The sequence below is a fragment of the Sceloporus occidentalis genome, unplaced genomic scaffold (assembly GCF_023333645.1).
Source record: "Sceloporus occidentalis isolate IW3139 unplaced genomic scaffold, rSceOcc1.0.p SCAF_154, whole genome shotgun sequence".
In the NCBI taxonomy this organism is placed as follows: domain Eukaryota; kingdom Metazoa; phylum Chordata; class Lepidosauria; order Squamata; family Phrynosomatidae; genus Sceloporus; species Sceloporus occidentalis.
In genome coordinates this window covers 309,325-336,754 of record NW_028317134.1, presented here as the reverse complement: position 1 = coordinate 336,754, position 27,430 = coordinate 309,325, and the positions used below count along the sequence as shown (strand labels likewise).

Below are 27,430 nucleotides of genomic sequence, written 5' to 3'. Positions count from 1 at the left end.
CACGGTCCCGCTCTATACGCAGTTCGATTGAAACCCGAAATATGAGTGAAGCTCCGTGGATCCAGACCTTGTGCAGGAGCTGAGATCCTGAGTCTGAGAGACGGTCACCCTGCTGCTGGGGTGAGATCGGTTAACCCCTTCCGTGTTCATTGGTATTATATACCGCACCGTGCGACGGCTGCTGCTGCTCCGGGACACAGACCGCGGCGTGGATGCGTGACATGATTGAACCGCAGCCCACTCAGAAAATCGGCAAAATGAAAAAGTTGCGGAGAACTTTATCGGAGAGTTTTAGCCGAATAGGTGAGAGCAAGATCGTTACTTATACTCCACGGACACTACTATATACCGCTTATATCTGCTATATACCGCACGTTATATACACCGCACGTTATATACACCGCTTATATCTCCTATATACCGCACGTTATATACACCGCTTATATCTCCTATATACCGCACGTTATATATACAGCTTATATCTCCTACCTACCGCACGTTATATACACCGCTTATACCCTCTACTTACCGTATGTTATATAGCATAGATCTTGCTTCATATAGTTTTTTTCATGTTTTATCCAATGTTGTTTGATTTGGGTCCTCTGATGTATACAGTGATGTATATAAAGTTAATGGACCATATTCTACACCATGTTATATTCTATATAGATCTTATATTACCCCATTGTATCTACTTAACAGTCCCTCTTGTATTACATTCTGCATATACTTTATTTTACCCCATGCAATTTTATTGTCTGCGTAAAACATTTAAGTACTGTATAGCTGCCATTTGCCCCATAGTGTGTGTGTGTATATAATATATATATATATATATTTCACTTCATAGCAGTAATATTGTAAAATTCTCCCCATGCTATATACCATGCAGTTGTTTATGGTATATATTGTATATGGCTCGGCACCTTCTGCTGCAATATGTTGGGGTATTGCTTTGTTGAATTTGTTGCCTTATGTTTCCTTTACATCCTTCAGCTCCCCAACCCCGTATATACCTGAATTATTTCCCATTCTGGAGTGTAATGTGCCAAAAAGTGATGATGCAGAGTTTGAAAAGTGGTTTTATCACCATGGCAACTAATGAGAATGGTCCTACACAACCCTCAATGTGTATATATAACAATATATGTTGCTGAAAATTGTGATGCTTCGTGCCCCTACCACCATGTTATTAATGTCTCTGCCGCTGCTTCTCTTGTCATACGCCGCTCCTTTCTTCCTGCCCCCCCCGCATTGTCATATACCACCCAGTGGCTTCTAGCCCCCCATGTCGCATGTTCTGCCCTGTATAGGGCACAAGGCCTTGATTTTTTTTTTTTTTACATCCACCCCCACTTTGTTTATTATAAAGAAACACCCTCAGAAAAGCGTCCCGTTCAGGTCCCCGCTCTATAATATGTTTCATAGAGACCGTCACCCCCGACTCGCTCCACGTTACATTCTGCAGCGACGCCAGGTCTCTGCTGTGTGGAGAGAATTCACTTCCGTTACTTAAGTTTAGAATGAGAAGAAAAAAAATCCCTCTCTGGTATGCGCTGCACAGATGTTTCTGCACGCTGGAGACCTGCATGTTCCTAAACCCCGCACAATGTATAGCTGGCTTCAGCGAGTCGGCTTTCGCACATGGTGTTCTAGAAAATGGAAAATGTGCCCAAGTTGCCCTAGTTTATTTTATCTTTTGAGAACTCAAGGGCAGAGCTATAGAGATGTTTATACAATTTGTGATCCAGATTCAATTTATTCAGGAACATGACGAGGCATATCCAGAAACATCTACGTCAAACACTGAAAGCATAGTGACCACCTTGGTTCCCTGGCTGCTGGGGTTTGTCTAGCCCCATGTGGGTACTGACCATAAAGTGAACTTGGCTATAGCACCCTGGAGCAATATAGGTCCTCATATACCGTTGCCCTGCTTTACCATTGGTGTGCACTGGTGATACGGTTCTTGACTCGACAGATCAGTCACCGATGACCCGCCGTGTTCTATAAGTAAATATATTAGGTCCAGATTGTGCTGGAATTATGGAAGGAACCTTTAAACAAAACGCAGAGCAGTCATCGACAGCGGCGTTTAACAAAGATGTCACGGAAAGAGAATTTGATGGCAGATAAGAACCATTCGGCCCGTCTGGTCTGCTGGCTTCCTGGCACAGAGACTGTGACCTTAATCAGTCCTTGATCTTGTCTTCAATTCAGGATGGTTTTATGCCTGTCCAATGCGTGTTAAAAATCCCTCACTGTAAGAACCTCTACCACTTCTGATGGGAGGCTGTTCTGTTTATTTTCCTTCTCCGTAAAGTGTAATGTCCTGCATCCAGAATTTGCGATGGCCACTTGGCTGACAAGTATGACATCTTCAGCTTTAAAATCAATTTATGATCTTTATCTTTGTATTGACATAGTTTCAGCAATTTCCACTTCTTCCGCTAAATATATGCACTATTAGCATATCTTTTTTACTTAAAAATATTAATAGAAAAAAATCAAATTAAAATATTTGATTACATTGTAAGGTCACTGAAGCAGGGCCCTCCTCATGTTTAAATATACCATCTTGTTATGTTATGTACTAATTATGTCCTGTCTACCCTTTGTACAGCACTGCGGAGTCTGGTGGTGCTATATAAAATAATAATAATAATAATAATAAAATATCTGTGGTTTATTTTCTTTGTATGAAAAAAACAAAACAAAAGAAAAACGTCAAACACTATTGAATGAAATAAATCTCTTTCCTAAAAATAGAATTTCTAGATGTGTTTGCAATCCCTGTCATTAAAGAAGAAAATACTTAATGATGGTTATCCCCTCTACTGTGTAGAAAGGAAATGATTCAGATATAAAAAGGGACATTAAACCCCAGCTGGTGTCACGCAGACAAGGGACTTCCAATTGTAATGAGATACAGCGAGCATTAACCCTTCACCATCCTTTGTCTTGGAAACAGCTGTTTTTCCCTGGGCAAAAGTACCTCCTTCCCAGATTTCCGTTTATTAATATATTCAGATTTGTTTGGTAAATTGCATTAACTACCAATTACAGGTTTTGGGGTTGTTGGTTTTTTTTTTAAGACATTTCAATGGTTTATCTCTACTGTGGATTTGATATGAAACTATCTGTAAATTGCAGAGGTGTGAATGTAGATGTAACTTTGCTGGTAGGTAGTGTTCTGGAATGAATAATTGGCTTGAGTTTATTTACTGTTCAAAAGGAACATCAGCTACCATGAAGGATCATAAATTCACTGAAAAAACAATGGCAGGGGTTACATTGGCTTGGTTTGGTTCTGCTATTGAATTTTTTTTTTGTTTCCTTTTCTTATTAGAGTTGTGCAGATGCACCAAAAACTATTCAGACACATTTATTGTTTCATTTTTGGCCCATCTGTTACAGACAGCAATTTTTGCTCCTTTACACTTTCTCACAATCTGACTCTCTCTCTGTCTCCCTACATCTCTGCCCTCCATTTCCATGTCCCTGATTCCTCTACCGCAGCTCCATTTCTTCTCTTTCCTCTTCTTGTTCTTCTGTCTTCTTTTTTTCCACAAAAGGATGGAGCCTCTGGACGCACTCTGTCCCCCTATTAGTGGATGTTTGGGGGAAAAAAAGGAACTAGGATTGTATAGTTTTGTGACTGCCAAGTCGGGTTATTAATCATATCCATTATCCTCCCCTTTGCAATAAAAATGAGTGAAGTTATAAATAACAACCGTTATTTATGCATTAAAAATATGTTCCACCCAATGTAACTTTTTTTTAAAAAATGTTTTAATTTTTTATTTTCTTTTAAAAACGGCTAAATACATGCCTGTGACAGCATCACTATTATTTACGCGAAAGGTTTGCATGTTCAGTAATAAAGTGAAATTGTGCCCATATGTTTCTTATTTAATCCGCTATACTGTATAAGTGAATACCGGTAGGCTGAATGACTTTGTTGCCATAACATCAAATATGCTCTTGGTGAGTTCCTGTGGTTTTATATTATTTAACTAGAAAATGCGTGTAAGTTGAAGATGAAGCCGTATTGTTTAAGGAAAATCACATAAATGTCTTTAAATGCCTCTTCCTTTACTATCGGTAACTTGCCTCCCGTCTCCATATCCTCTGCAGTGAGTTTCTATTTAAAACGCTCTACAGAGCTTCTTGGCTCCATCGTCTTTGTATTGATGGTCAGATAGCTGCTTATAATGCATGCGCGGTATACTTGATGGCAGAATGTTTTTGATTAATAAAGTGGGATTTTATTTATATTATTTTTCTGTTTTTGTTTTGTTGAGTTAAAGCTATCAGTGATACTGGTACCAGAAAATGTGGGCATTACTGTGCCTTTTTAAATACACATTATATTAATGTATTTTTAATTGAATAAACCCATGGTAATCAGTATTTATAAAAGGAAAAAAATATTTTGCTGTAATTGCTTCTAGCTTAAAAAAATAGCCACGATTTTATAGATGATAAGCTTGCGAGGCGGGCGCTTTCTAATGTATTGATTTCTTATCCCGTCTGTTCTAGTTCTCTCGTACGCATGAATGTAGACCCTGTAAGAAGCTCTGCGTAAATTGTGGGCGCTATAAAGGAGACAACAGAGAAAGCTCTTGATTTTAGGTTTCTTCCTGACCCGATTTTCTTAGGTTGCATTGATGATATCTTAACGCCACATTTTATTAGTTAAAAACCCAACCTTACCCCCTTTTCTCCCTGAGAGAATTGCTTATCCCCAATGAATATCACGCACACTGCGGCCACGCGGCTTGATATGTGCTGGTTGTGCTGCCACCAGATGGCCCTACCTAATGCTTTGCCCCAAAGGCATAGAGAGATGGGGGTGAAAAGGTTAAGTGACTGCCACATTCCAAATCTTTCCATATCTGTGTAGCTGGGTGTTGTGATGCTCGTGTAGAAGGCGAGCTTAACCCTTAAACAACTAGAGGGAAGTGCAAACCTCCAGTCCTTTGACACAGATTTCAAACTAATTCGGTAAACGAACCATATACAAAGTTCATTAAAACTTTTCAAGTGTACTACACTGATGATACTTGGCACCTATAGAGTTAAAATGTTCATGCCAAACATTACTGTGAAAGTTCTGCTTAACTCATGCTTAAGAGGCCGTTACAGCCAACATAACATTATTATTATTATCTTTTTTTTTTATATAGCGCCAACAATTTACACAGCGCTGAACACTTAGTTATAAGTCTAACATACTAGCCAGATATTACTGACCAACACATATTAATCGCTACAAATTACGAGCTTCTATGTGTTATTAATGCAGTAATAGATCCTGAGCTCACTGTCTCTCTCATTATCTCTCTCTCTTTATTTCTTTCTCCCTCCTTTTTCTCTCTATCTCCTTCTTTTCTCTGTTTCTCTCGCTCTGTTTCTCTTTCTCAGTAATGCTGGAAAATTCACTTAATTGCCAGAGGAAATACCATTGGTGTCATCAATGAAACAGAACAGTATTCTCTGCGATGCAAATATTCCGTCGAGATGCCTAGTTTTGCCTTAAAAGGGCAAGAGGTGGTCCAGGGCTTTAAGCGTCGCTCTACCAGTTGGGAGACTTCAGTTTATCCAAATGTAACGGAGTGATCTAAACGTTTCTTCCACTCTCATTTTACGTTTGGAAAACATGAGTCAAACGGCTGCCAAGTACAGCCTGCCAGATATTCACCCTTCGAGGCTGCTGAATTCTAGCTGGAAGCCTAACATGCTTTTGGCTTTGAGCACAAAGGGTACAAGAAATGAATGTTGATTTTGAATAATTCTGAAGACCTTGCTACAGGTGTTACAGGGTCACCGTACCCAAGGCTGGGTACCCCTGTTTGAGGGCTGAGGAATCACCAGTCAGTCCCTCATACGGATCGCACTCAGCTATCCACGGATCATCCAGACCACCATTCGTAGTAAACCAAGAAGAACTCTCTTTATTACAAACACACAGAATTTATATACAATCTCAATGCAATGTGTACCGAACCCAACCCCCAATCCCATCAGCCACATCCCATCACAAATCCCATCAGTATACAGGGGATGTATCAGGTGAGGGGATTACAGAATACAATGGGTTCCCCCACCTGTGTTATCCCCCCTGTAGTGCGGGTGCCGGCTGGGCAGACAGGGCTGTGTTGGCTGATTAAGAGCCCCAGCCAGATTATAGGATCGTCTCTTTGAAGGCTGGGGCTGAATCCACATCAGTCTCTGGGCCGGTTACACAATAAACACAATATAATATATTACCGGGTCACGGGATACGGAACCGGACACAAAAGCGCTCCGTGACCCGGCTAAACTTCATATGACACATGAGCCAGCTAGCCTGGCCCTGTCACAGATCTCCCCCTTGACCAACGGTCCGGCAGACCAGGCAGATCCACACGGGTCTGCTGCAGGCTGTCCGAGTGGACAGAGTTCAAAGGTGCAGGCCTTAGTTCATGGCCCCCTTTGTCAGAATCATCCATTGAAGGTGGGCCAGGGCCCTGGTTGCCCAAAAGGATAGTCAGTAGTCCTCTGTGAATTGGAGGACGGTCCCAGCTCAGCCGGGGGCACATGGCTATCCCCCTCACCGGGGTAACAGGGGCACGTGGAGACTCTTGCTCCCTAGTCTTGGGAACTGAGTCTGGGGCAGCTGCCAGGCCAGGGCGGTTGCATGGAAGGAAAGCCCTGCTGATCGGGCCGGGGGCACTCGGGGAACCAGGGAAACACGTACAGGTAGTAAGCGAGGCCTCTACCGGGACACTGGAGTGACCTAGGGGACAGTCTGGGACAGGAACAGGTGCCCTTACAGGGTTATTGGGCGAGCTAAGCAGCTCTGCGGGGTACTCAGGGGAATACTCCGGGGCAGGGACAGGTGCCAATACTGGACCACAGGGAGAGTTAAGCAGATCCTCGATCTTCCTCTCTGGGACAGGTGCCTCTGCCTGGGCACGGGGAGAGTCAGAGGAACACTCTGGGACAGTGACCTGGGCTTCTACCAGGACACTTGGGGAACCAGGGATCACTTCGGAGAACACAGGGATAGGAACCAGGGCCTGCGCCAGGCTACTGAGAGGACCCAGGGAACTCGGCAGCCCCTCTGGCGTCCTCACTAGGTCGGGGAACGGTGCCTCTACCGGGTCACCGGGGACTTCATAGGGAACCTCTGGGGCAGTGACCCGGGCTTCTTCCAGGACACTCAGGAAATCAGGGGGACAGTCTGGGGCACTGGCTTCTACGGGCATAGCTAGGGGTTTGGTGAGGGGGACTGTGCCACTTACTCGGGAGGTGGGGACAGTCATCTCTTCTGCCGGGGTAGAGCAGCCAGGGTTGTTGGTGAGGACTTGGGTCGGAGCTTTTGGCTTCCTCCTCCGCTTCTTCTTGCTGGCGAGGACCTCGGTTCTTCTCACCAGGGCAGGGGCCGCGGAGTAGGTGAAGAGGACCTCGGTCCCACTCCTGCAAGTTGTAGTACCATGCTCCCAGTCTCCTTGTAACTCCTGAAGCTCCACTCTCCGCAGCAATTCTTTATAGTCCCTCTCGAGCTGCCATTCCTCTTGGACCAGGCAATCCATAACAGCCTCCAGCTCGGGGGGAATAGCATAAACCAGGACTTCTGCACGGTTGTCCCAGATTGTATCCCTGCGGTACTGGCAGGGGCTTCCGAAGGACGAGTCAAATTGGAAGGCATCATATATCAGTCCTGGGTCGACGGGGCTATACAGCATTAGAGGGTCGCTGTGGTCTTCACCTGCTAACTGCTGGGAGAATCCCTGGTAGCGGCTCTGGAGGTCGAGCTCTGCATATATGAGATCCCTCAATTCGTCTTCCCACTCCGGCAACGGGCTCTCCCCCAGGAGTGGAACTCGTAGATCCCACATTGTCCAGTACTGTGCCCAGTATGATTCGAAGTGGGGATGGGAGAAATCATCCCTCCAGTCTGCAGGCGCAGACTCTAACTGCCACTGCTGGTGTTCCAGCTCACACACCTTGGCTGTAACCCGGTCTGTCTCATCCTCTGGTTGTCGGAAGGGTTGGATATCCTGGTATGATATTTTGGTGGTCTGTTCCCCTAGTCTGGGAGATACAGACCCACTCTGGCTCAGTTCCTGGTGACACATTTTAATCACCGCCGTCACTTGCTCCGATGTAGCCCCTCCTGGGTACAGGGATAGGTGCCATAGAATGTTCTTTTGTAGAGCACTCAGTCCGAGGCTCTCCTCTGGGGCATCCTGGTGCCGGTCCATCTCTCTGCAGTCCGCAATCAGAGTAGCCTTTCCTTTGCTACAAACCTCCAGGAGCTCTCTTGGTGTCTCTCGTCTGCAATCCCAGTTGGTGGTTTGGATTTCACCCAAGTCGTGAGATTCTTCCCACCGCTGCCAACCAATGTTACAGGGTCACCGTACCCAAGGCTGGGTACCCCTGTTTGAGGGCTGAGGAATCACCAGTCAGTCCCTCATACGGATAGCACTCAGCTATCCACGGATCATCCAGACCACCATTCGTAGTAAACCAAGAAGAACTCTCTTTATTACAAACACACAGAATTTATATACAATCTCAATGCAATGTGTACCGAACCCAACCCCCAATCCCATCAGCCACATCCCATCACAAATCCCATCAGTATACAGGGGATGTATCAGGTGAGGGGATTACAGAATACAATGGGTTCCCCCACCTGTGTTATCCCCCCTGTAGTGCGGGTGCCGGCTGGGCAGACAGGGCTGTGTTGGCTGATTAAGAGCCCCAGCCAGATTATAGGATCGTCTCTTTGAAGGCTGGGGCTGAATCCACATCAGTCTCTGGGCCGGTTACACAATAAACACAATATAATATATTACCACTAAACTTCATATGACACATGAGCCAGCTAGCCTGGCCCTGTCACAACAGGCTAATGCATTGCCCCCCCCCCCCCATAATAAAGCAGGTACCAATTAGCATTATATCCTTAAGGTACTAATAAACAAATGTCAAGAACTAAGTCATTTTTTTTAAGTGGATAATTAAATTAATGTATCTTTTCTTCTATACATTTTAATATCTGGAATGCAGCTTTTTTTTTTGTTAAAATAATTAGCTAAACTTGTAACTTATTAGAGAGCGGGGCAGACCCATTTCTCCTCTAAGCAAATGACCACGTTATTTTTAGAAATATGGGAAGAATTATAAGGGAATGCAATCCACGACGGCTGTTTATACTATATTCAAAATATCTGTATCTGAAAACCAAACATTCAGCGGATGCTGTGATTCTGAACACGAGATGTACGGTAATGCTTTTCATATTTATTTTGTGTACACGCTGAAGCCGTGCATTTTTTTAAATCACTGTCAACGGTGTCTACAGAGTATAAATCAAAAACGGTCAGCACAACAAAATAATAAAAAGAAATAATGCACGATTATGACATCATCCATTTGAGTGTACCTCAAAGGTCATCTCAAAATGTGTTGTCATGGTCATATCTTTGGTATTACAAAGTTTATGGAGGTTTTCAAGATTGTTTTACCCGTTCTCTATAGGGATAAAAATATACATTCCTTTTCTAGATTGCAGAACCTTATTAAAACGTCTAGTATAGTACATTGAAGGTAATGGGTCAGTGATTGCACCTAAAGTGTGCCTTCACAAACTTAATTGATAAGGTAGTTTGATCTCATGGTGGCTGAAGATGATCGTCACCATACATTGAATACTACCTGGTAACATGGACCTAAACATTCAGGTTAACAGTGTCCAGTTTGGGAGGTTATTAGGATTATCTGTTTTTTAGGCATGGTACTAGATTATAAGTATCTAAAACAGTAGTAGATTGCTAGACAATGCCCAGGCTTTGTTATTGTACTTTTGATTTATGAATTTACGTGTGAATAATAATTTATAGAAGTTTTCCAACTGGCTAAAAGTTTTGAGTAGATACTGCAACTGATTGGGTTTGGGCAAAGGAAGTAAAAAGCAGTAGGGGAAAAGATGTAATGCCAAGGGGCAAGCCTTGGCACCTGTGTTGGGAGCAAATGTCTGTGTACTCTCTATAGTTTCTCACTAAAAGCTTAATTCAGGATAACCCAGCAACCCATACGGATGTCCAGTGTATGTCCAGTGTATGTCCAGTGTATGTCCAGTGTATGTCCAGTGTATGTCCAGTGTATGTCCAGTGTATGTCCAGTGTATGTCCAGTGTATGTCCAGTGTATGTCCAGTGTATGTCCAGTGTATGTCCAGTGTATGTCCAGTGTATGTCCAGTGTATGTCCAGTGTATGTCCAGTGTATGTCCAGTGTATGTCCAGTGTTCCAATGGGTGTCTTGCTGCTGGGATCTAAGTGTCGGGACCTGGGTCTCTTGTATGGAGAGGCTATGGAAATGTTTTGATATGATCTTTCCTTTAACACATTTTCTTTTTTTGGTTTTCGTCCCTATAATTAAAACAATGGTTTGTAATGATTTGCTCATCCTTCTCGTAGATCTGGTCGGCGGGGCAGCTGCTGTCTGTCAGCTGCTGGACTAAAACTGGCGTTATGGCAGGTTTAGCCCTTGGACTGCTAGACCGCCGCAGTTGCCCATCCCTGCTTAAGTGATTGATTAACAGTCTATGAAGTGGGATTTTGGATGGCTATTTTTGTGTCTGTTGGTAGATCAGCATCTTCATAATTACGCGTATCCTGTGTTCAGCATTGATAACTACAGGTGGTGAAACAATTTTTTCTTCTGTGGATTCAGTGGCTTCTACAATAATGTTCAATTTCGCAGTTTTGTAGATTTGAGCTAAACTGATGGATTGTCCTGGCAAAGCTCAAGTCAAATTTTACAGACCGAGAGAACATGCTTGCATGTTTTTCAATATACCAATAAGATGGTCACATGTTACAGCTTTCTAGAACATATGGCTGCAGTAAAACTTTGAAAATCAGCCCAATGTAGCCCAAATCAGGAAGAGGCGGCAGCTTGATTTACCACATAAACAGCCAATATCGCATATTTGAAGAAGGAAGAGTTTTTCATTTTTAATGATGAAGTTTTAGGCAGGTGTAAAGTAAGAATGCTTCCAAAATATGCATGTTAATAGTTTATTGTTTATCATTTAGCAAAGTGAGTGAATAGAAGAAAAATCTAAATCAAGATTTGGCGTGACCACCCTTTGCCTTTAGAACAGCATCAGTTCTTCTAAGTATCCTTGCTCACAAGTTTTTAAGGAACTTGGCAGGTAGGTTGTTGGAAAACTAACCACAGTTCTTCTGTGGACTTAGGCAGCCTCAGTTGCTTCTCACTTCAGACATACAGACGTATAGTCCCAGGCATACTTGATTATGTTGAGATCAGGGCTCTGTGGGGGCCATACCATCGCTTCCAGGACACCTTGTTCTTTAAGATGAAGATAGTTCTTAATGACTTGCTGTATGTTTGGGGTCATTGTCATGCTGCGTAATACATTTGGGGCAATCAGCTGCCTCCCTGATGGTATTGCTTAATGAATAAGTATCAGCCTGGACTTCTCAGCATTGAGGAGACCATTAATTCTGACCAAATCCCCAACCCTATTTGCAAAAATGCAACCCCAAACTTGCAAGCAACCTCCACAATGCTTGCCTGCAAACACTCATTCTTATAGCACTCTCCTTATATCGCTCCTGCCAATGTTGAGCTTCATGGCACTGCTGGACATCTTCCGATTACGAAGGGAAGTATGCATGATGCATCTTTCATCTGCTGCACTAAGTTTCCTTGGCTGATAACAGCCCTCAGTCTACAGCCCTCAGAATTGCCCGTTTCATTGCCCATCTTCAAAAGGGCTGGAACAGAACATCATACCTTGCTGATGCAGTATAACTTCCTTGCGTCTTGTTGCTGTGTGTCTTGCCATGGTGTATGACTTTTGACATCAAACTGCCTTCAGCCACCTCACCTTGTGAGTTTGACTGTTCCTCACCCAGTTTTATTCATCCTACACAGCTGTTTGCGTTTCAGTTAATGATTGTGTTTCAACCCACATATTACCTGCTTGGTATAATTGTTTAATCATAGACCCAACTATATGCCTGTATGATTTTGTACGAGTGTACCTAGAAGAATTTATGCTATTTTGAAGTTTGATTTGAGTTCCATTTTTCTTCTGTCCATGCATATTGCGTTTGTTAAATGTCTATTTTGAAAGCATTCTTACTTTCTTAGTTTTCACACCTGCCTAAAAGTTTTGCACAGTATTGGACAAAGTAATTGCCATCATCAATGTTTTGGTGACAAAAGGGAATGGGTAAAAATTGAAATGTTGAGAGGGGTGTTATTGTGAGTATTCATATGCCCCTACTCTTAATCATGTTCTTAAGAGTAACAATAAGAAAGGGGCACTTTAAGACATAAAGACCTAGAAGAACAGTTTTGGGAAAAGCTGGACATATTTTTATGGTATATTCCAGAGGGCCAACTGTAGAAGACAGATGGGCAACAATGTGTAGTTTTACTGTTTTTTATTGTTTATAAAAATCCTTAGGCATGAGCTTTGATTAGGAATCTTTAGCAATATTAACAACGTGTATGAAACATAGCCATCAAACATGTCTGACCAGATCGTGTTATAGAAGGAGTTGTTTTACTCTTGCCCCTAGGCTCTCTTTCACATATCTCTGTAACTTTGACTGCTGTTTACATTATGGCTTCCCGTGATGGTTCTACATCAGCAAGACAGCCCTTGTAGGTATAGCCTTGAGCATGTTCTTTCCAACTTACATTTAATAGGTCTTCAAATTGTGTTCAGGCTTCAATCTGCCTTGTAAGTTCCTCAATAAGGCTATAAAGTATAATTTATAGGCATTGTTATATTGAGAGCATTGTGAATTCTCGGTTACATGCACTGTAATATTTATTTTTGTATGTTAATGGAATAATGGTATCGGCTGAATATTTTATATAGGAGCATAGCTTTGCCAAATATTACCTCACAATTTGGCTTGTACAATATATGAATAAAACACAATGATAGCGTTGCTCCATCATGGATAAATCACTATAAATGTAAACGTTACCATAAGTACCATGCAGTTATGCCAAAGTTCAATAAATATACCTATTACGGTGTATTTATTAATCCTGTTTTAATGGTGTTAGTCATCTCAATGCTTTTGTTACTTTTGTTATTCTCGTAAATACTCTCCCAAGACGTTAGAATTAGATACCGTGAAATAATTAGAACTTTATAGGATCTGTTATGAATGATGCAGATTTGGGGTTTTATTCACTAAACTGTAAGATGAAACATTTCAATTCACCAACTGCACCATGTACTGCTAAATCCATGAGATAGCGTCATACACGTCTCCCATACGTACCGATGCTGTATGTAGGTGGCCGTTCTCAAACATATACCAGTGGTCTTTAAAATGAAATTCAAGAGTGAAAAAGATATTCTTCTCCTTAGGCATAAAAATACAGGGCTGCGTAATATAGGTTAATATAGATGTTAACATATAAAATAATAAACTAAGAGAAACTTAATGTTGCTTTTGATGAATATGTTTAAAAGCAATTTATGCTAAAGTGTTTTATAAGCAAGTTCTTATATAACAGTATGAAATATACAAAATAAAGCCTCATAAAACATATACTTATAAAAAAGGGATTATGGTCTGGCATGGTCAGCTGATTATGCGTATCCTCACTTTCTCCGTACCGACTGGACCTTGTGGACCCGTAGCCCCGTGCAGTGGAAGTTAAGGCTCCTGCTCCTGGGACGCAAAGGCTCCAAGTGCAGAGTAACCACGCTGGTTTTCCTCAAGATAGATATATATGTCTGTGTGTAATGTATATGCTTTACGTGTCTGGTCTGCGAGTGTAAAATGCTGCCCTGCTGTATATGGGATGTAATTTATTACATTTAGTGAGTTTATCCATCCCACATACTGCACTTCACACGTGCTAGTCAACGAGACATGCGATAATACATCAGTTTAAGGTTAGGAACATCAATCCCAAAGACATCCAAAGCAAGACCTCCACTAAGCAATGCACAGATTGCTGCCACAATTAAAGACGCATATATCTCTAATTTTATCTGCATGTACTTTTGGTTTATACTGGCTGTCATCATCTGCGTCCACTCCGTCGTACAAGAATGTTGGATATGCTCTGCTTCATGAAGCACTACCCACTCCATCCATTTCTCTCCTAGTCCCCAAATGTTTTGCCATGGTGGACAACACTACCACGCAGTGTCACAGTTCCACTTCCACATGAACACCTCCTCATTGCTCTGTTTAATTTACTGATCATGTATCTGATCCCAGTTTTCTCTTTTGTATTGTATGTTTCAGTAGGTAGGATCTACTGGTGCTAGTTAGGAGATATTTTCCTCATTCTTGGTTAAGCGTGTCTGTGCTTCAGTACCGTGGTAAATCGTTGATGACAATACGATAATGTACTAGATAAGATTACTGTTTGTAGCAGCTAACATGACTTTTACGAAAACTATTTTCAAATCATAAATTCAGGGATCAACTGTACGTTGCCAACAAAAGCTATGTCAATTGCAACTGATAACAGTAAAAAATTGTTATTCTAAAGCAAAGAAATACTTTTCATGCAAATAGTGTATATTGTCTGTTTTTGTTTGTTTGTTCTTCCGTATCACTTGTCAGCTTTTACATTTAGCCCAAACGTGATATTTATGAGCTGTTTCAGACAAAACCCTCTTCATTTTATTCTCGATCGTAGGAAACTAACACATTTTTCTTTCTTGTTCACAGCTTTGAAGAAGGATGAGAACACTATAGAAGAGGTAAGCAATGTTGAATCTATGTTTATTGGTGTTGGGTCCTATGTTCAACTGTGAAAAAGTCAGTCTTAATCTGGAAATTTTTTATTTTATTATTGAATTTGTTACTTCTTTGTCATTATAACACATTGGTTGAATTTCAAAATTCTTTTATAAAATGTATTTAATTTTGATGTCCCGGGGTCAAGTAAACAGTCCTTCTGCGGACCTAGTCATACATAGATTTTAAACAATGACCCAAGGGCATCTTTTAAATATGTTTCAGTCGTCAAAAACAAGCCTGATATTAAATAGGAAAATAAAAATGTTTGTGTTTTTATGGTATTTGTAATAAAAGATTTTGTGTTTGAGGTTTAGGGCACATTGGCTGTAATCTAGTACCTCTTAGAAAATATATGTTTTATGTATTTTTACAAAAGGTTTAGAAAAAATGAATTTAAATATCTTTAAAACTTAAATCATAATGCAACGTAAAATTAATTTTTATTCTGTTTAATTTTTGGTAACTGCCATTAAATAGAGGAAAAATTGCATTCTTTAGTATTATTTTTTATTTATTTAATGCATAAAGAATCATCCTTCGAGACTAACGTGATAAGGATTCCATTACACCAACTTTAGTCTTTATCATTAGCAAAATATTGTTAAGAGAAATTGTTACATCTCCACTTCTCGTACTTTTCACAGCTTAAGTATTGTGAACTTATTTCTATGGCCTTTAACGCTTCACACATTATATGCACATTTTTACATCTTAGGCACACCTGAGAATATTGTCACCTTTTATCTTGCGACATGTTATCGCAGGATTTGTTTGCGACAATAGTGTTAACCACAATACCCCGCTTCTGCTTTCTTACAAATAAATAAAAATTAAAAGTGGCACAATCATTATGGTTATTGGGCCATGACAGGCATGGGGAATGACTCAATGTACTTGTTCACTATAACTTGATTTATTATTTATTTTATTGGATGATGCCAGTAGTTGATACTATGATCTTTACCAGGAGTCCCATTACAGCACTGACCATTCCAGGTTAAGTCATTGTCATCCAAATATTTATTAGAGATTTGTGCCAATGTAGCTTAAATTTTGTATACGGACAGAATAAGCCCCAGAGGAATGTAGAATATATAATCTCATTGCGTTGATGTTTTTTAACTCAAATAAAGGCATGGAAATGGTTGCAGGCTTTTAGCTAATAAAGAGTGTAGAGACGGCATGCTTTGGTTTAAAGCCACAGTGATTATTTAGGGGTATCCTACAGAGGAATACATAAATTACCGTACATTTTCTCTGTTTAAAGTCCCTGCAAGGAATCGCTACCTTTCACTAAAAAGTACAACTTTATATTTAAATTCTAATAGTAGTTTTTTTTATTTTTCATCTCCGTATATCAACGCATTGAAACGGTCCTTAGAATGTGCCTTGTAGTTAACCGTCTAAATAAATACATGATCAGTCCCTTAAAATGTTATTCGTCTGGGGCCATCAGAGACTGGATTTTGACACCCTGGTCTAGAGCTACAGCAAATTTAAAAAAACAAGGAAGTCTACTGTTTCAGGAATAATCTGTTTCCTCCGGCCTTATGTGTGCGCTTGACATGACGTTTCTTTCCAGATGGTGAATAATGAGTTAAACAATGTAGATTGTACAATGTAAATGCAATAAACCTGTATCACCAAGGTGTTACATCACTTACAGGTTAATATAAAGGATCTCTCGCATTACTTTTACTTTCACTGATGCAGGGCTTACTTTTCTTACTTTTGCCACTCGAAGGGTTAACCGAGACGGCTTGGAGGCCAATACATGACACAAGTGCCATCTCTTATATGCTCCATGTCACACAGGGCAGCCGCCTGCCAGTCAAATACTATTCAACATTCATATCCTAAATAGAAGCACGAAATAAGCTTGACAAGGTTTTGAAGGGAGATATTGACAGTTTAAAGCCACAACACGGCACGGAAATAAATGCCGCACTTCACCAATTGTGTGGAAACAATCAGAAGATCTCTAGCAGATAACAAACATTAATGAAGGTCAAGTCTTCCTCCCAGCGGCGGCTGTTCTTCATACCGGGAGAATTATGTTGTCAATATGGAAATATCTTACATCTAGATGGAGAATATATTTGAATTTAAATCTGTATTTGTTTCCTAGACTTATAGTGTGACCGTGTTTTATAACCGAAATTCTATAAATAATTGACAGTACAGTTTAGCAATTTTCTCTGTTTTTAAAGGGGAAATCCGATGAGAAAAGATTCTTTGGGTTTATATACAGTAATGTATGTAGCACCAGAGAGAAATGGGGTTTGATCCTATAAACTTTGTGGATCCGTAGATCTTGACCTTGACATTATAGGTAGTCGTAATACTGAGCGGATTCCTAATAGCCGTGCAAAAAATGTCCTATTTACGTCCAGAATTAATTGTATTTTATTCATGTGTCCTCCATTTGAGGCCAAAGGCACTCCAACATGCATTTAATTATACATATATTCAAAGACTGGAATATCCCTTTTTAAAAGGCCAGCGATAATTTCAACCTCCTAAACCACTCACACTTTCAAGGTCCAATTTATTTTTTTTCATTTTGAACAATTGATTACTTTTTGTAGTTTTTGGGTTTTTTTGGCTAAATATTATACCATGTCTAATGTTTACTATTTTCATCTACTTAAAGCCGCTCACAATCAAGTAAAACATTTTGGCAGAGTTCCATCTTGAATAACAGCCATCGTTATTTGACAGTGAAGTATGGAATATCCATAATGTGTTCCTCTAAGTAATATTACATTTTGTCTCAATGTCATTGTGGTGAATTGTAAAATGCAGAGAAAATGCTGATTTTATCCCAGCAGCATTACACCGCAACTATACTAATTAAAGAGACTGTTTCCCGAGCGTTACGTTCCTTCCTGAGATAGGGTCTGTTGGGCATGCAGAAAGGCCGGAGAATACCCTACGAGGAGTTCTTGAGTGTTATGATATTATATGTAATGCCAACCATCTTAATATTTGAAGAATAGACCCCTATGCGACTTCTGAACTTATGTTCCTTGAAATGTCAGAAATGGAGAGGGTGGGTTTTGGGGAATGTTTGGGACATGGGGCACACAAGCAAAGGCTTGCCCAAGACATTGCATAAAGCCCTTCATGTACCTATAACCGTGAATTGATAATTGGGTAGTTTTGGAGCAGGTTTTGTGTTAAAGATCTTGAGGACTTCACTCTTGAAACTTATTAAGGCTAAAAGATTTGCTTACTGTTGTAATCTGTGGTGGACACTTTGAACGTCAACAAGACTTGTAATATTTTAAACTTGATTATACACTAAATTCCCATTGAATCCAATATCCAAGAGGACTATTGAGGTTCGTGTACTTTAAATATTAAATACTAGCTAGAGGGAGTCTAATAAAATAGTAGGGCCCTTTGAATGAGTTGTGCCATGTTGCACTTGAATCTATTGGCACACTATCGTTTGTGGCCGGGTTAAAATGACATTTGTGTTAGTGCCCCATTTAAGGAATCATTTATTTTAGGTTGTTTGGTTTTGATGGACATTTGGGACAAGTCCAACAATCTTCCAAATAACTTTTTGCAGAGAATTAATAGCTTAGTAGACGGTGAATACACCGTAGTGTCTAATACTGACCCTAGGCGAAATTCTATATCATCATCAAATAGAGCAGCCCTTACTGAACACTCTGTTGCTAAACAATTCTATCGTATATTTTAAGATCAATTTACTGATTAAGAATTTCTTTATTGACCTTTCCAGAGATGTGTAGTAATGATGCATAAAGTATATTAACTAAGCTTATTTCATGCTTTGTAGTCTTGTGAAATCAATCTAACTTTTTGGTTTCCCTGATGCTTGATGAAAAGGTCATGGATAATAATAATCCTACCGAGGAAATAAGATGGCCATTTTTTTTAGAAAACAGCACTATACTTTTTTAAATTTTTATCTAAAAGTATCGAGATGTATGTGTTCTAGCGGTGTTATTGTAGCCATATCTGCTAGAGAAACTCTTTTATCATACCGCCTGTGGTAAACAATAGAATGTCTCATTATTAATCACCCAGCCGGACACTCTGACTAATCAAAGTCCATGCAGGAACGGACTCATTAGCATTGCCGTAAAGAGTCGTCTCAGTGTGGTGATTGTGCAGGGAAAATGATCCAACGTATCGCATGAATGACAACAATGGCAGCCTTCAGGTATGCAAAAAAAGGAAGTTAATCAGAACAAAATTAGATAAACCCAGGTTTTTGACAATGCTGACCTGCATCGTTGTGTACAGCACTGGATCTTACGCTCAAGGAGAAAAAAAATCCATGCGGCATCCTCTTTAATCACGTGCATGTCTAGTTGGCCGACTGTAATGATAACTCGGTCTTAAATTGGAACTGTTATGCTTGTGATTTTGCAGTTGTTTCCTTTCTATATTCATCCCGGGTATCAAAAGTTGGCCTATTGTGTTTAAAAGGAACAATCAACTAGCTTTAAACATTGTTATAACTTGATGGTATGTCTGTTTTCTATCCATTCAGGTTTAATCGTTTAAAAAAGATATTTGGTTTAAAGGGCACTCTTACCTCAGTAAAGTCCTTTGGTGGTTGAGTACAAATTGATTCTCCTGCATGGATCATAATTGACTCCTAAGCTTGTTAGATTTCTGCATGGGGAAGAGTAATTTAATGGGAAGGAATAATCGCATAGTCCCATTTGGGAGTTTGGTTGAAAAAAAGGCTCTCGCTAGGAAAGAGATTTGATAGCTTTTTTTTTATTATGAAGCATGTATTGTTTTGTTTTAATATAATCTCCATTACATGCATTTATACAACGTGTGTGTCTTATCTATCTGTTATATATATACATACACACTTTGCATATGTTTGAGAATTTAAATATCCCTTTAAATCTACCTGTAAAATTCTCTCTAACACTAAATTTCATATTTTGTGCACCGGTTAATGAAATAATATATTCTGATATAACGCAAACGTGTAATGTTTAAAAAAGTAATTATTGGGGTTATTCATCTCCAGATGTAAAGCTTGTAAATAATTTGTGTGATTTTAATAGAGTTCTCTGAGACTGGCGTTCCATTCATAAATAAAAATGAAGTGTGCCCCGAGGCATTGGTTGGATTAGCCATGCTTTGAAAGGTATACAGTAAAATACATTGAATGGCTATTCATTATGAAAATCTCGAGTACTGGAGGGTATGACCCTTGACTCCTGTCCTAATACATCTTCCTGGATGTTAATCATGCGACGTTTCTTGATGTATGATTGCACCAAGGTGAAATATTTTTCCACAGTGTATTTATGTGTTAAGCCATTACAGATCAACACAGATATCGCAGTCTGGCAAGAACCTGCCAAGGTTGCAGGATAATCGACTGAACTTCAATATCAATCGGTTAGTGGGGTAAGGGTTTCTCTATCCTGATTAATGCCATTGTACCCACCCAATAAATATGATTTTGACGTTTTGAATGACCCTCTTCCATCCCTTTGATGTTTTCCAGTGCCTTCGTGCAATTGATAGAAGTCCTTGGGATATTTTTAGGAATGATTGAAAAAATAGTAGGCAATTGCACGTCAAAAATCAGGAAAAGGAAAAATGTTAAGTCCTGCTATTATTGGGATCGATCCCCTATGACCCAATACATATTAGCAAAAAATATACCATGCACACTCAATACAATTAACGTTTATTCAGCCAATGTTTTCGCCATATTGGCTGAATAAACCTTACGTTAATTGGATTGGGTGTGCATGGTATATTTTTTGCTAATATGTATTGGGTCATAGGGGATCGATCCCAATAATAGCAGGACTTAACATTTTTCCTTTTCCTGATTTTTGTTTTATTAATAATAATATTATTATTGTTATTTAGAAGAATATCTGAAGGAGCGTCTCTTATCTCATCTCTTATATATGGTGCCTCTAGTTGAATTATTTTTTCACCCTAGCATACTCTCTTTAATTTATATAGGCTCTGACAAGCTATACATTATAGCTATAATAAATAAATACCGTATTTTTCGCTCTATAAGACGCACCTGCTGATAAGACGCACCTAGATTTTAGAGGAGAAAAAAAAGGAAAAAATATTTTGAGCTAAAAAATGGGCTAAAATATTTATTACAATAACTGAATAAGCTATGAACACAGTAAGACACACACAGACACAGTAAGACACACACAGACACAGTAAGACACACACAGACACAGTGAGACACACACACACACACAGTAAGACACACACACACAAACACAGTAAGACACACACAGTAAGACCTCCCTCCCTAACCCCCCCTTCTCAGGATCTCCCCTCTAACTCCCTAACCCCCCCTTCTCAGTATCTCCCCTCTAACTCCCTAACCCCCCCTTCTCAGGATCTCCCCCCCCCCGCCCCGGTCACTTACCTTAAACTCCTGTGTTGGAAGCGTGAGGCGTTTGTCTCGGGTGCCGGCGCTTCACTGCTGAGCGCCGGCGTCTGACGTCATATGCCGGCGCCCAGCGTAAAGCGCCGGCACCCGAGACAAACGCTTCCAACACAGGAGTTGAAGCGCTGAGGCAGGCGGCAGTGGCGGCGGCGGCGGGGGCCGCCGCCAGCAAAGGATTCCTGTATATCTGTCAGGCAGGGGGGCCCGAGAGTTGCCGAGCGGTTGTCTTCAGCAACCGCTCGGCACCCCTTGGGCCCCCCTGACTGGCAGAAATCCAGGACTCCTCTGCTGGCGGCCGCCGCCGCCTGCCTCAGTTGCGACCCCGGATTTATCGGCGTATAACACGCAGGTAGGGTTTAAGCTCCGGATTTTAGTTAAAAAAGTGCGTGTTATACGCCGATAAATACGGTATATCGTTGCCCCCCCCCCCTCCCTCCCTGCCTGCATCTTCGCTCCATAAGACGCGGTTTTTCATCCTACTTTGGGAGGAAAAAAACTGCGTCTTATGGAGCGAAAAATACGGTAATAGTATTTAAATAAAAAAGACCCTAACACTTAAAATGAATCTTATTTCATTATTACACAGGCTAATGGCGGGTACAAAGTGATGTGAGAGGTAGCTTTTCAACACTGAAAATACAGTGTGTGGTTCTATTCAATATTGCCATAAACTATTGAGAATCGGGTTAACCTCTGTTATAGTATACTTTCTTATTTCGTTATTTCTAAATCTGAATATGGCAACAGAACAGATCGAAAAGCCTTCTGGCAAGAATAATTAAACATTTATAAAGTTAACTATTCCTAGCAGATGGTTTGGGCAAATTTAAAGGTTATGAGGTAGGACCAGATGTTTGCCAATTAATTGGTATGTTATTTCCTGCTAATACATACGGAGGAAAAGGTTCATTTAGAATCACAAGTGAATTTCTAGTTCATAGATCTTAAGAAAAGGTTGGCTCCCCATACCTTGACATACTTATCACGTACGTGATGTAATGTTACAAAAAGACACATCTTTCATGTAATGTAACATCTGTGTACGTTGGTGAATGGGTCCCTCCAAGGAGAACGCTGCGGGTCACAGTAACCGTTATCGGGAAGATTTAGAATGCAGAATAATGATTTTTTTTTTTTGCTTATATCTGGTAGAGTCTTGGAATAAAGCAGTTGTATCCTTCTCTAACAAATTTGTGTTATACGTTAGATTTTATCGGTATTCTGGAACACCAGTGAGTCTTTTTTCCCCAGTAACTTTACATTTGTTTTTTCATAAATTTCAAATGCCAGTAGTGTTTTAATAAACCTGAAATCATTTTTTCCCCACCCTGATTAAAACAGAGGTGTTTTATGCCTTCCTAAAATGAGTTTATAGTTTACGTGTGAGCTGGCATTATATCTTCTGAATGCTCTTTTCCCAAATTCTTATTATTTTATAAAAATATTTGACTGCGCAGTAAATTCTGTAGGAACATGTGTGGCGTCTGGTGTATAAATGGATTTCTTTTTCAGTATTAAAGAGCCACTCCAGCCATCATATGCACTTTAATGTAAATAACAGCTGAATATTCCATTTAAATTGGCATGGTGTCCTATCCCCTCCCTTGTTTACATTACATTTATTTATATAGCGCCAGCAGATTCCATAGCGCTTTACAATCAGAGTTGGTAGGATACATTTAAAATTCCAAACAATAACAAACTGGTACAAAAGGAGAAGAGGGCCTTTCTCTTGTGCGCTTACAACCTAGTAGGTGGTTGAGAGGGAACTTAAAAGTTAGGAGAGGACTCCTTGGATAGGGATGAGTTGATTGAGTCGAGGTTGTTGGTCGTTCAGATCTCTTGATTAGGATGCTGGGTGAGCAAAGGTTTTACACTTCTCCAAAGAGGTGGGTTTCCAGAGAGCTTTTGAAAGTCGTGCAAGAGGGGAGAAAGTCTGACAGAGAAGGGGTATGGCGCGGGTGAAATCTCGAATAGAGCGGTGGGAAGAGATATTGACAGTAGAAGAGAGACACAAGTCATGGGAGGAATGAAGAGGGTGGATGGAGGAAAGAGATATAAAGGGGTGCAGAGTTAAGGGCAGAGGGGTATGGGGAGTCAGTGGAATGATTGGCAAAGATGAGCAGCAGATGTGGAAACGTGACAAAGAAAATTTAGTCTAGCTGTAGTGTTGAGGATGGATTTGAGTGGTTTGAGGTGGGATGGTCTGGTGGAGACCAGATAGTAGAGAGCTGCAATAATCCAGGCGCCATATCACAATGGAGTGGATTAGTAATTTGTTTCTTGTGTGAGGAATGGCTGGATTCAGGAGATGTTTTTCAGACGAAGGCAGCAGGATTTGGTGAGGGACTGGATGTGAGGGAGAGAGCAGAGTCAAGTGTGACACCAAGGCAGCAAACTTATTTACCATATGGGAGATGTGTTTGGCCAAATACATATCCTGCCACATTTATTACAAACTTAAAATCAGATGTTTAGCTAGAGACGTGGATACGAAATCTACGTTTTTTGCTATGCCGTTTGTTTCTTTTAATAACACTACAGATCGTGTTACTTTGCTGCCCCTCATAAGAAACATCATTTATATGGGGCATATGCCATACAGAGCCTTACGCTTTGCTTACCGTTAGCTCACAGTTTTCTGATGAAAGCCAAGCTCTAAATGGATTTTCATGCATGAATACAGCGGGCTGAATGGCTTACTCAGTGAACACTTTTGCCGTAATTGATTCCTCTCACTGTTTAACTAGATGATTTTCCGCGCAGCAGAGGTACATTTAAATAATATCGCAAAGGGAATTTATCCGGAGAATTGTGTGACCTTTTTAGATGAATTGCATTTATAAAGTAAAGGTTTATTTACCTTTTTTAAAGCATAATTTGATATTTTTGCTTATATGGATGATTACAGGTATATTATGTTGGCCTCCTAAATAGGTTAGCTAGTGCAGAGATTAAGCTGTATAGCCAAAGCATAGTAAAATTGGATTCAGTGGATTTAGTCGATTCAGTGTAGGCAACCAAATTAACATTAAAAGGGGCGGTCATGGCCAGCTATTTTTTCCCCTTGTCTGGGGATCATATAGAATTAATGTGTGTATATTCTTTGGAGGACCCATTGAGTTAAGGCTTCATAGTGGCAGGGATCAGGAATGAGTCCTGCCATGGTTTTCCCATTCTATTGGCTTTCTATCCTGTATGGTAGGCTAACATCTGTCATCACACTGTTTCATTTAGGCTGTCTGGAAACCTGACCTGATAACCCTTCCCTCCCGCTTTCAGTACTTTTGAGACTGTTCAGGTGGCCAGTATAATACTGTTGCATGCAGTTGCCTGCTGGATATATATATATATATATATATATATATATATATATATAATATATATATATTAGCAAGTAGCCACATCTTGGACCATAAGGCTTAGAGTGCCAGTTTGATCCTGCTATATAGGGTAGAGCAAAGTTGCTCAGCCGTCTGGCACTTTGGAAATTTTGGCAGCTTCTATCTGTGTTTAAGGTGTACCAGATATTTTAGATAAATCTTCTGGGCCAGAATGAAGATCTGTGAACTAAATGTTAAACTTTAACCAAAAAAACAACATGAATCCTACCAATATTGGTATACACTGAAATAAAATCCAAAGATAGTGTGGCTATAAGATACTGGGGCAGTCCCCGAACTAATGAAGATAGGATATTAGCATAGATCTCTAGTCTCCTAGGCATCTGCAGAGGTAGAAACAAGACCTGCTATCACATCCCTGTCTTGCCCATTCATTAAGATAATGGACTGCAGCTAATAGAACCAAAATGTTCCTGATCCCTATTTCTACATAGTTCTATCTACTGTGCCTTCAGGGGAGGTCCATACAAAGTGTGGGCAGCAGGAAGTGACCCTAAATTACCTGCAATGTAACCTGATTGGAAGTAACATACACGCCTCCGATTGCTGCATAAATCAATACAATGGAACAGTGAGATTAAATGGAACAGGACATTACGCACACAGGTGAGCCATTGCTTGCATGATTACAACTAAGGGTTAAGCATCTGCATGCTAACCTTTAAAATATTTAGAAGCCAAAAAATGTGTGTATCTTTTTATTTTTTAATTTTTTTTTGCCCCATTTATGTCTAGGTTCATAATTTTTTTTTTATTTATTTTTAGCCCATTCCTAAATCTCTTCACTTGAATTAAAAAAATGCAAAGTTGCGCTTGAACACTTGGAGAGAACTCATGATTTCCTTACAGGTTAATGAGTTTGCTAGATTATATTGACACTGATTTGTAGGCACAGTATTAGCTGCGGAGGATCCTTACAGCGCCAAACAGGAATCTGTAGTTACAGGGTCACTGGTCTCTGCGGGATGTGATCTTTCCAAGTCCAAGCATCCTGTAGGCAGCACAGAGTTTGCTTTCTGTAATTAAGAGGAGTGTGTCAGAGCGTGTGGCTTGGAGCCAGCGCCTTATACAACATTGTTGAAGATTAAAGAGCTGTCAAGTGATTCTTACAAGTTACAGTTGTGTTACCACAACAAATATTATAACTGTGACTGTAACGTAATTAAAAGGCTAACAATGACTGTGTTTAAAGAGAAAGCAGTTGTAGAATCTTAGACTTTTCACGTGAATAAGCACTTTTAATATTATCAACCCTTAGAATTGTTTCCATGAGGAGGAAGAAGCAGTGCTTTGGCAAGTGCCTCTTCATTCAATGCTGATTTATTCTGTTACAGTCAGGCCACTTTCTGTTACATGTGGCAAGATGTGAGTCACGTCACTGATATGCTGAGCTTGTGCACGGTCCTCAAGAGCCATGATCTGCATTAACCTAGCATGACCCTGTGAAAATCCGCATTTAGTCAGACACACAAATTGTACATCTTTACAACCCAATTTTCCATGGATATTTGTATTTATCAGGGCATCTCCATAAGGTAAGTGGCATGGTTGGGGATATTGGCGATCTCCCTTGCACCCAGCCCACCAACCAGGGATGCACCTGGCAGCCTGATCTGCAGTCATTTTTGCAGCAGGGAGGCTACTGTCCCCCTGGACCCACCATCCAGAATATGTCGCTGTTTATGGGTGGCTGCTACATGTATTCTTGCTGTGACAGAAGCTTTCAAACTCCAATAACTAAAGAAAGCAACTTGAATGCAGTGCAAACAAAAAAAGAATATTGGCAATGACTATACTTTTTTAAGCAGAAAAAGAGAAATTTCATAACACTGTTTTATACAGTATTTGGCATAATCATTATGGTATGCAATATTTCCAAGTGAGTGGAAGTGGGTGTGCTGATTTGAGATGTCTCCAACGCCAATCTGCAGCTCACTAGAGTGCCAAAAATAAACGTCTCTAAAGATCTTGCCAAGTCTGGGAGCAAGTCCAGGTCCCGCATGTACTCTTATCCACTTCCAAAATGGGGCTTCCATGGAGACATCTTTTGCAAGTAATAAGGACACACGAGGGTCAGCGCAAGTCATAAAGAAAAAGAAGCCCTAAACGGTTATTTTATTTAGAATGTTTGCTAAACATTCAATCCCACTGTTCTTGTAATTCCACAATGCTGTTTGTATGATATATAATCTTGCTTGTGCACTTAAACTCAGCAGGTCTTTAGAGTTAAAATGCGTAACACGGCAGGACCCCAGTTGCATTTATTTGGCAAGTGTGAAGCCCTAACTTTATTGGGTAGACCTTATTTGACACTGTTTCATAAAATATACATTATAAATGTTAATTTCTAATGTATATGTTGATTACAGCTGAATCTAGAGGACATCTAGTTATCTTACATAATGGACAGCCTTCTTACACTACCGCCTCTCCATTTAATGTTTTAGCGAGCATATGACAATGTTATATTTCACTCTTTCACACCATTTATTGAAAACTAAAACAGTACTTTGGATTCCGGTACCACAAGTTCACATAATCAAATGTATCCTTTCTCTTTTAAAGTCGCTACTTCAAAGTGTGTTTCTTTTGGAAACCAAAATGCAACATTATCATGCTTTATGTAGCAGAAAGTTATTTTTTTTATAAACTTTTTTTTAAAAAAGACCTTTGCTTAAGGAGCCACCTGTGAACAGAAGAAAGTAACACCGTGTTAATCGGAACAGAGGCTGAAAAACACCAGCCATGCAAAAAATGTTTAGGT

At 40.2% G+C, this 27,430-nt stretch overlaps 1 protein-coding gene across 1 annotated transcript in view; it reads left to right on the top strand.

Moving 5' to 3' along the window:
- The first annotated feature begins 212 nt into the window (after positions 1-212).
- Positions 213-27,430, top strand: part of LOC149280533 (cyclin-dependent kinase 14) — a 168,239-nt gene continuing 141,021 nt past the window's right edge. Inside the window, exons 1-2 of the mRNA XM_089500382.1 lie at positions 213-303; positions 14,749-14,780. Of these exons, the coding sequence (XP_089356508.1) occupies positions 213-303; positions 14,749-14,780 (123 nt within the window). The remainder of the gene's footprint in view (positions 304-14,748; positions 14,781-27,430) is intronic.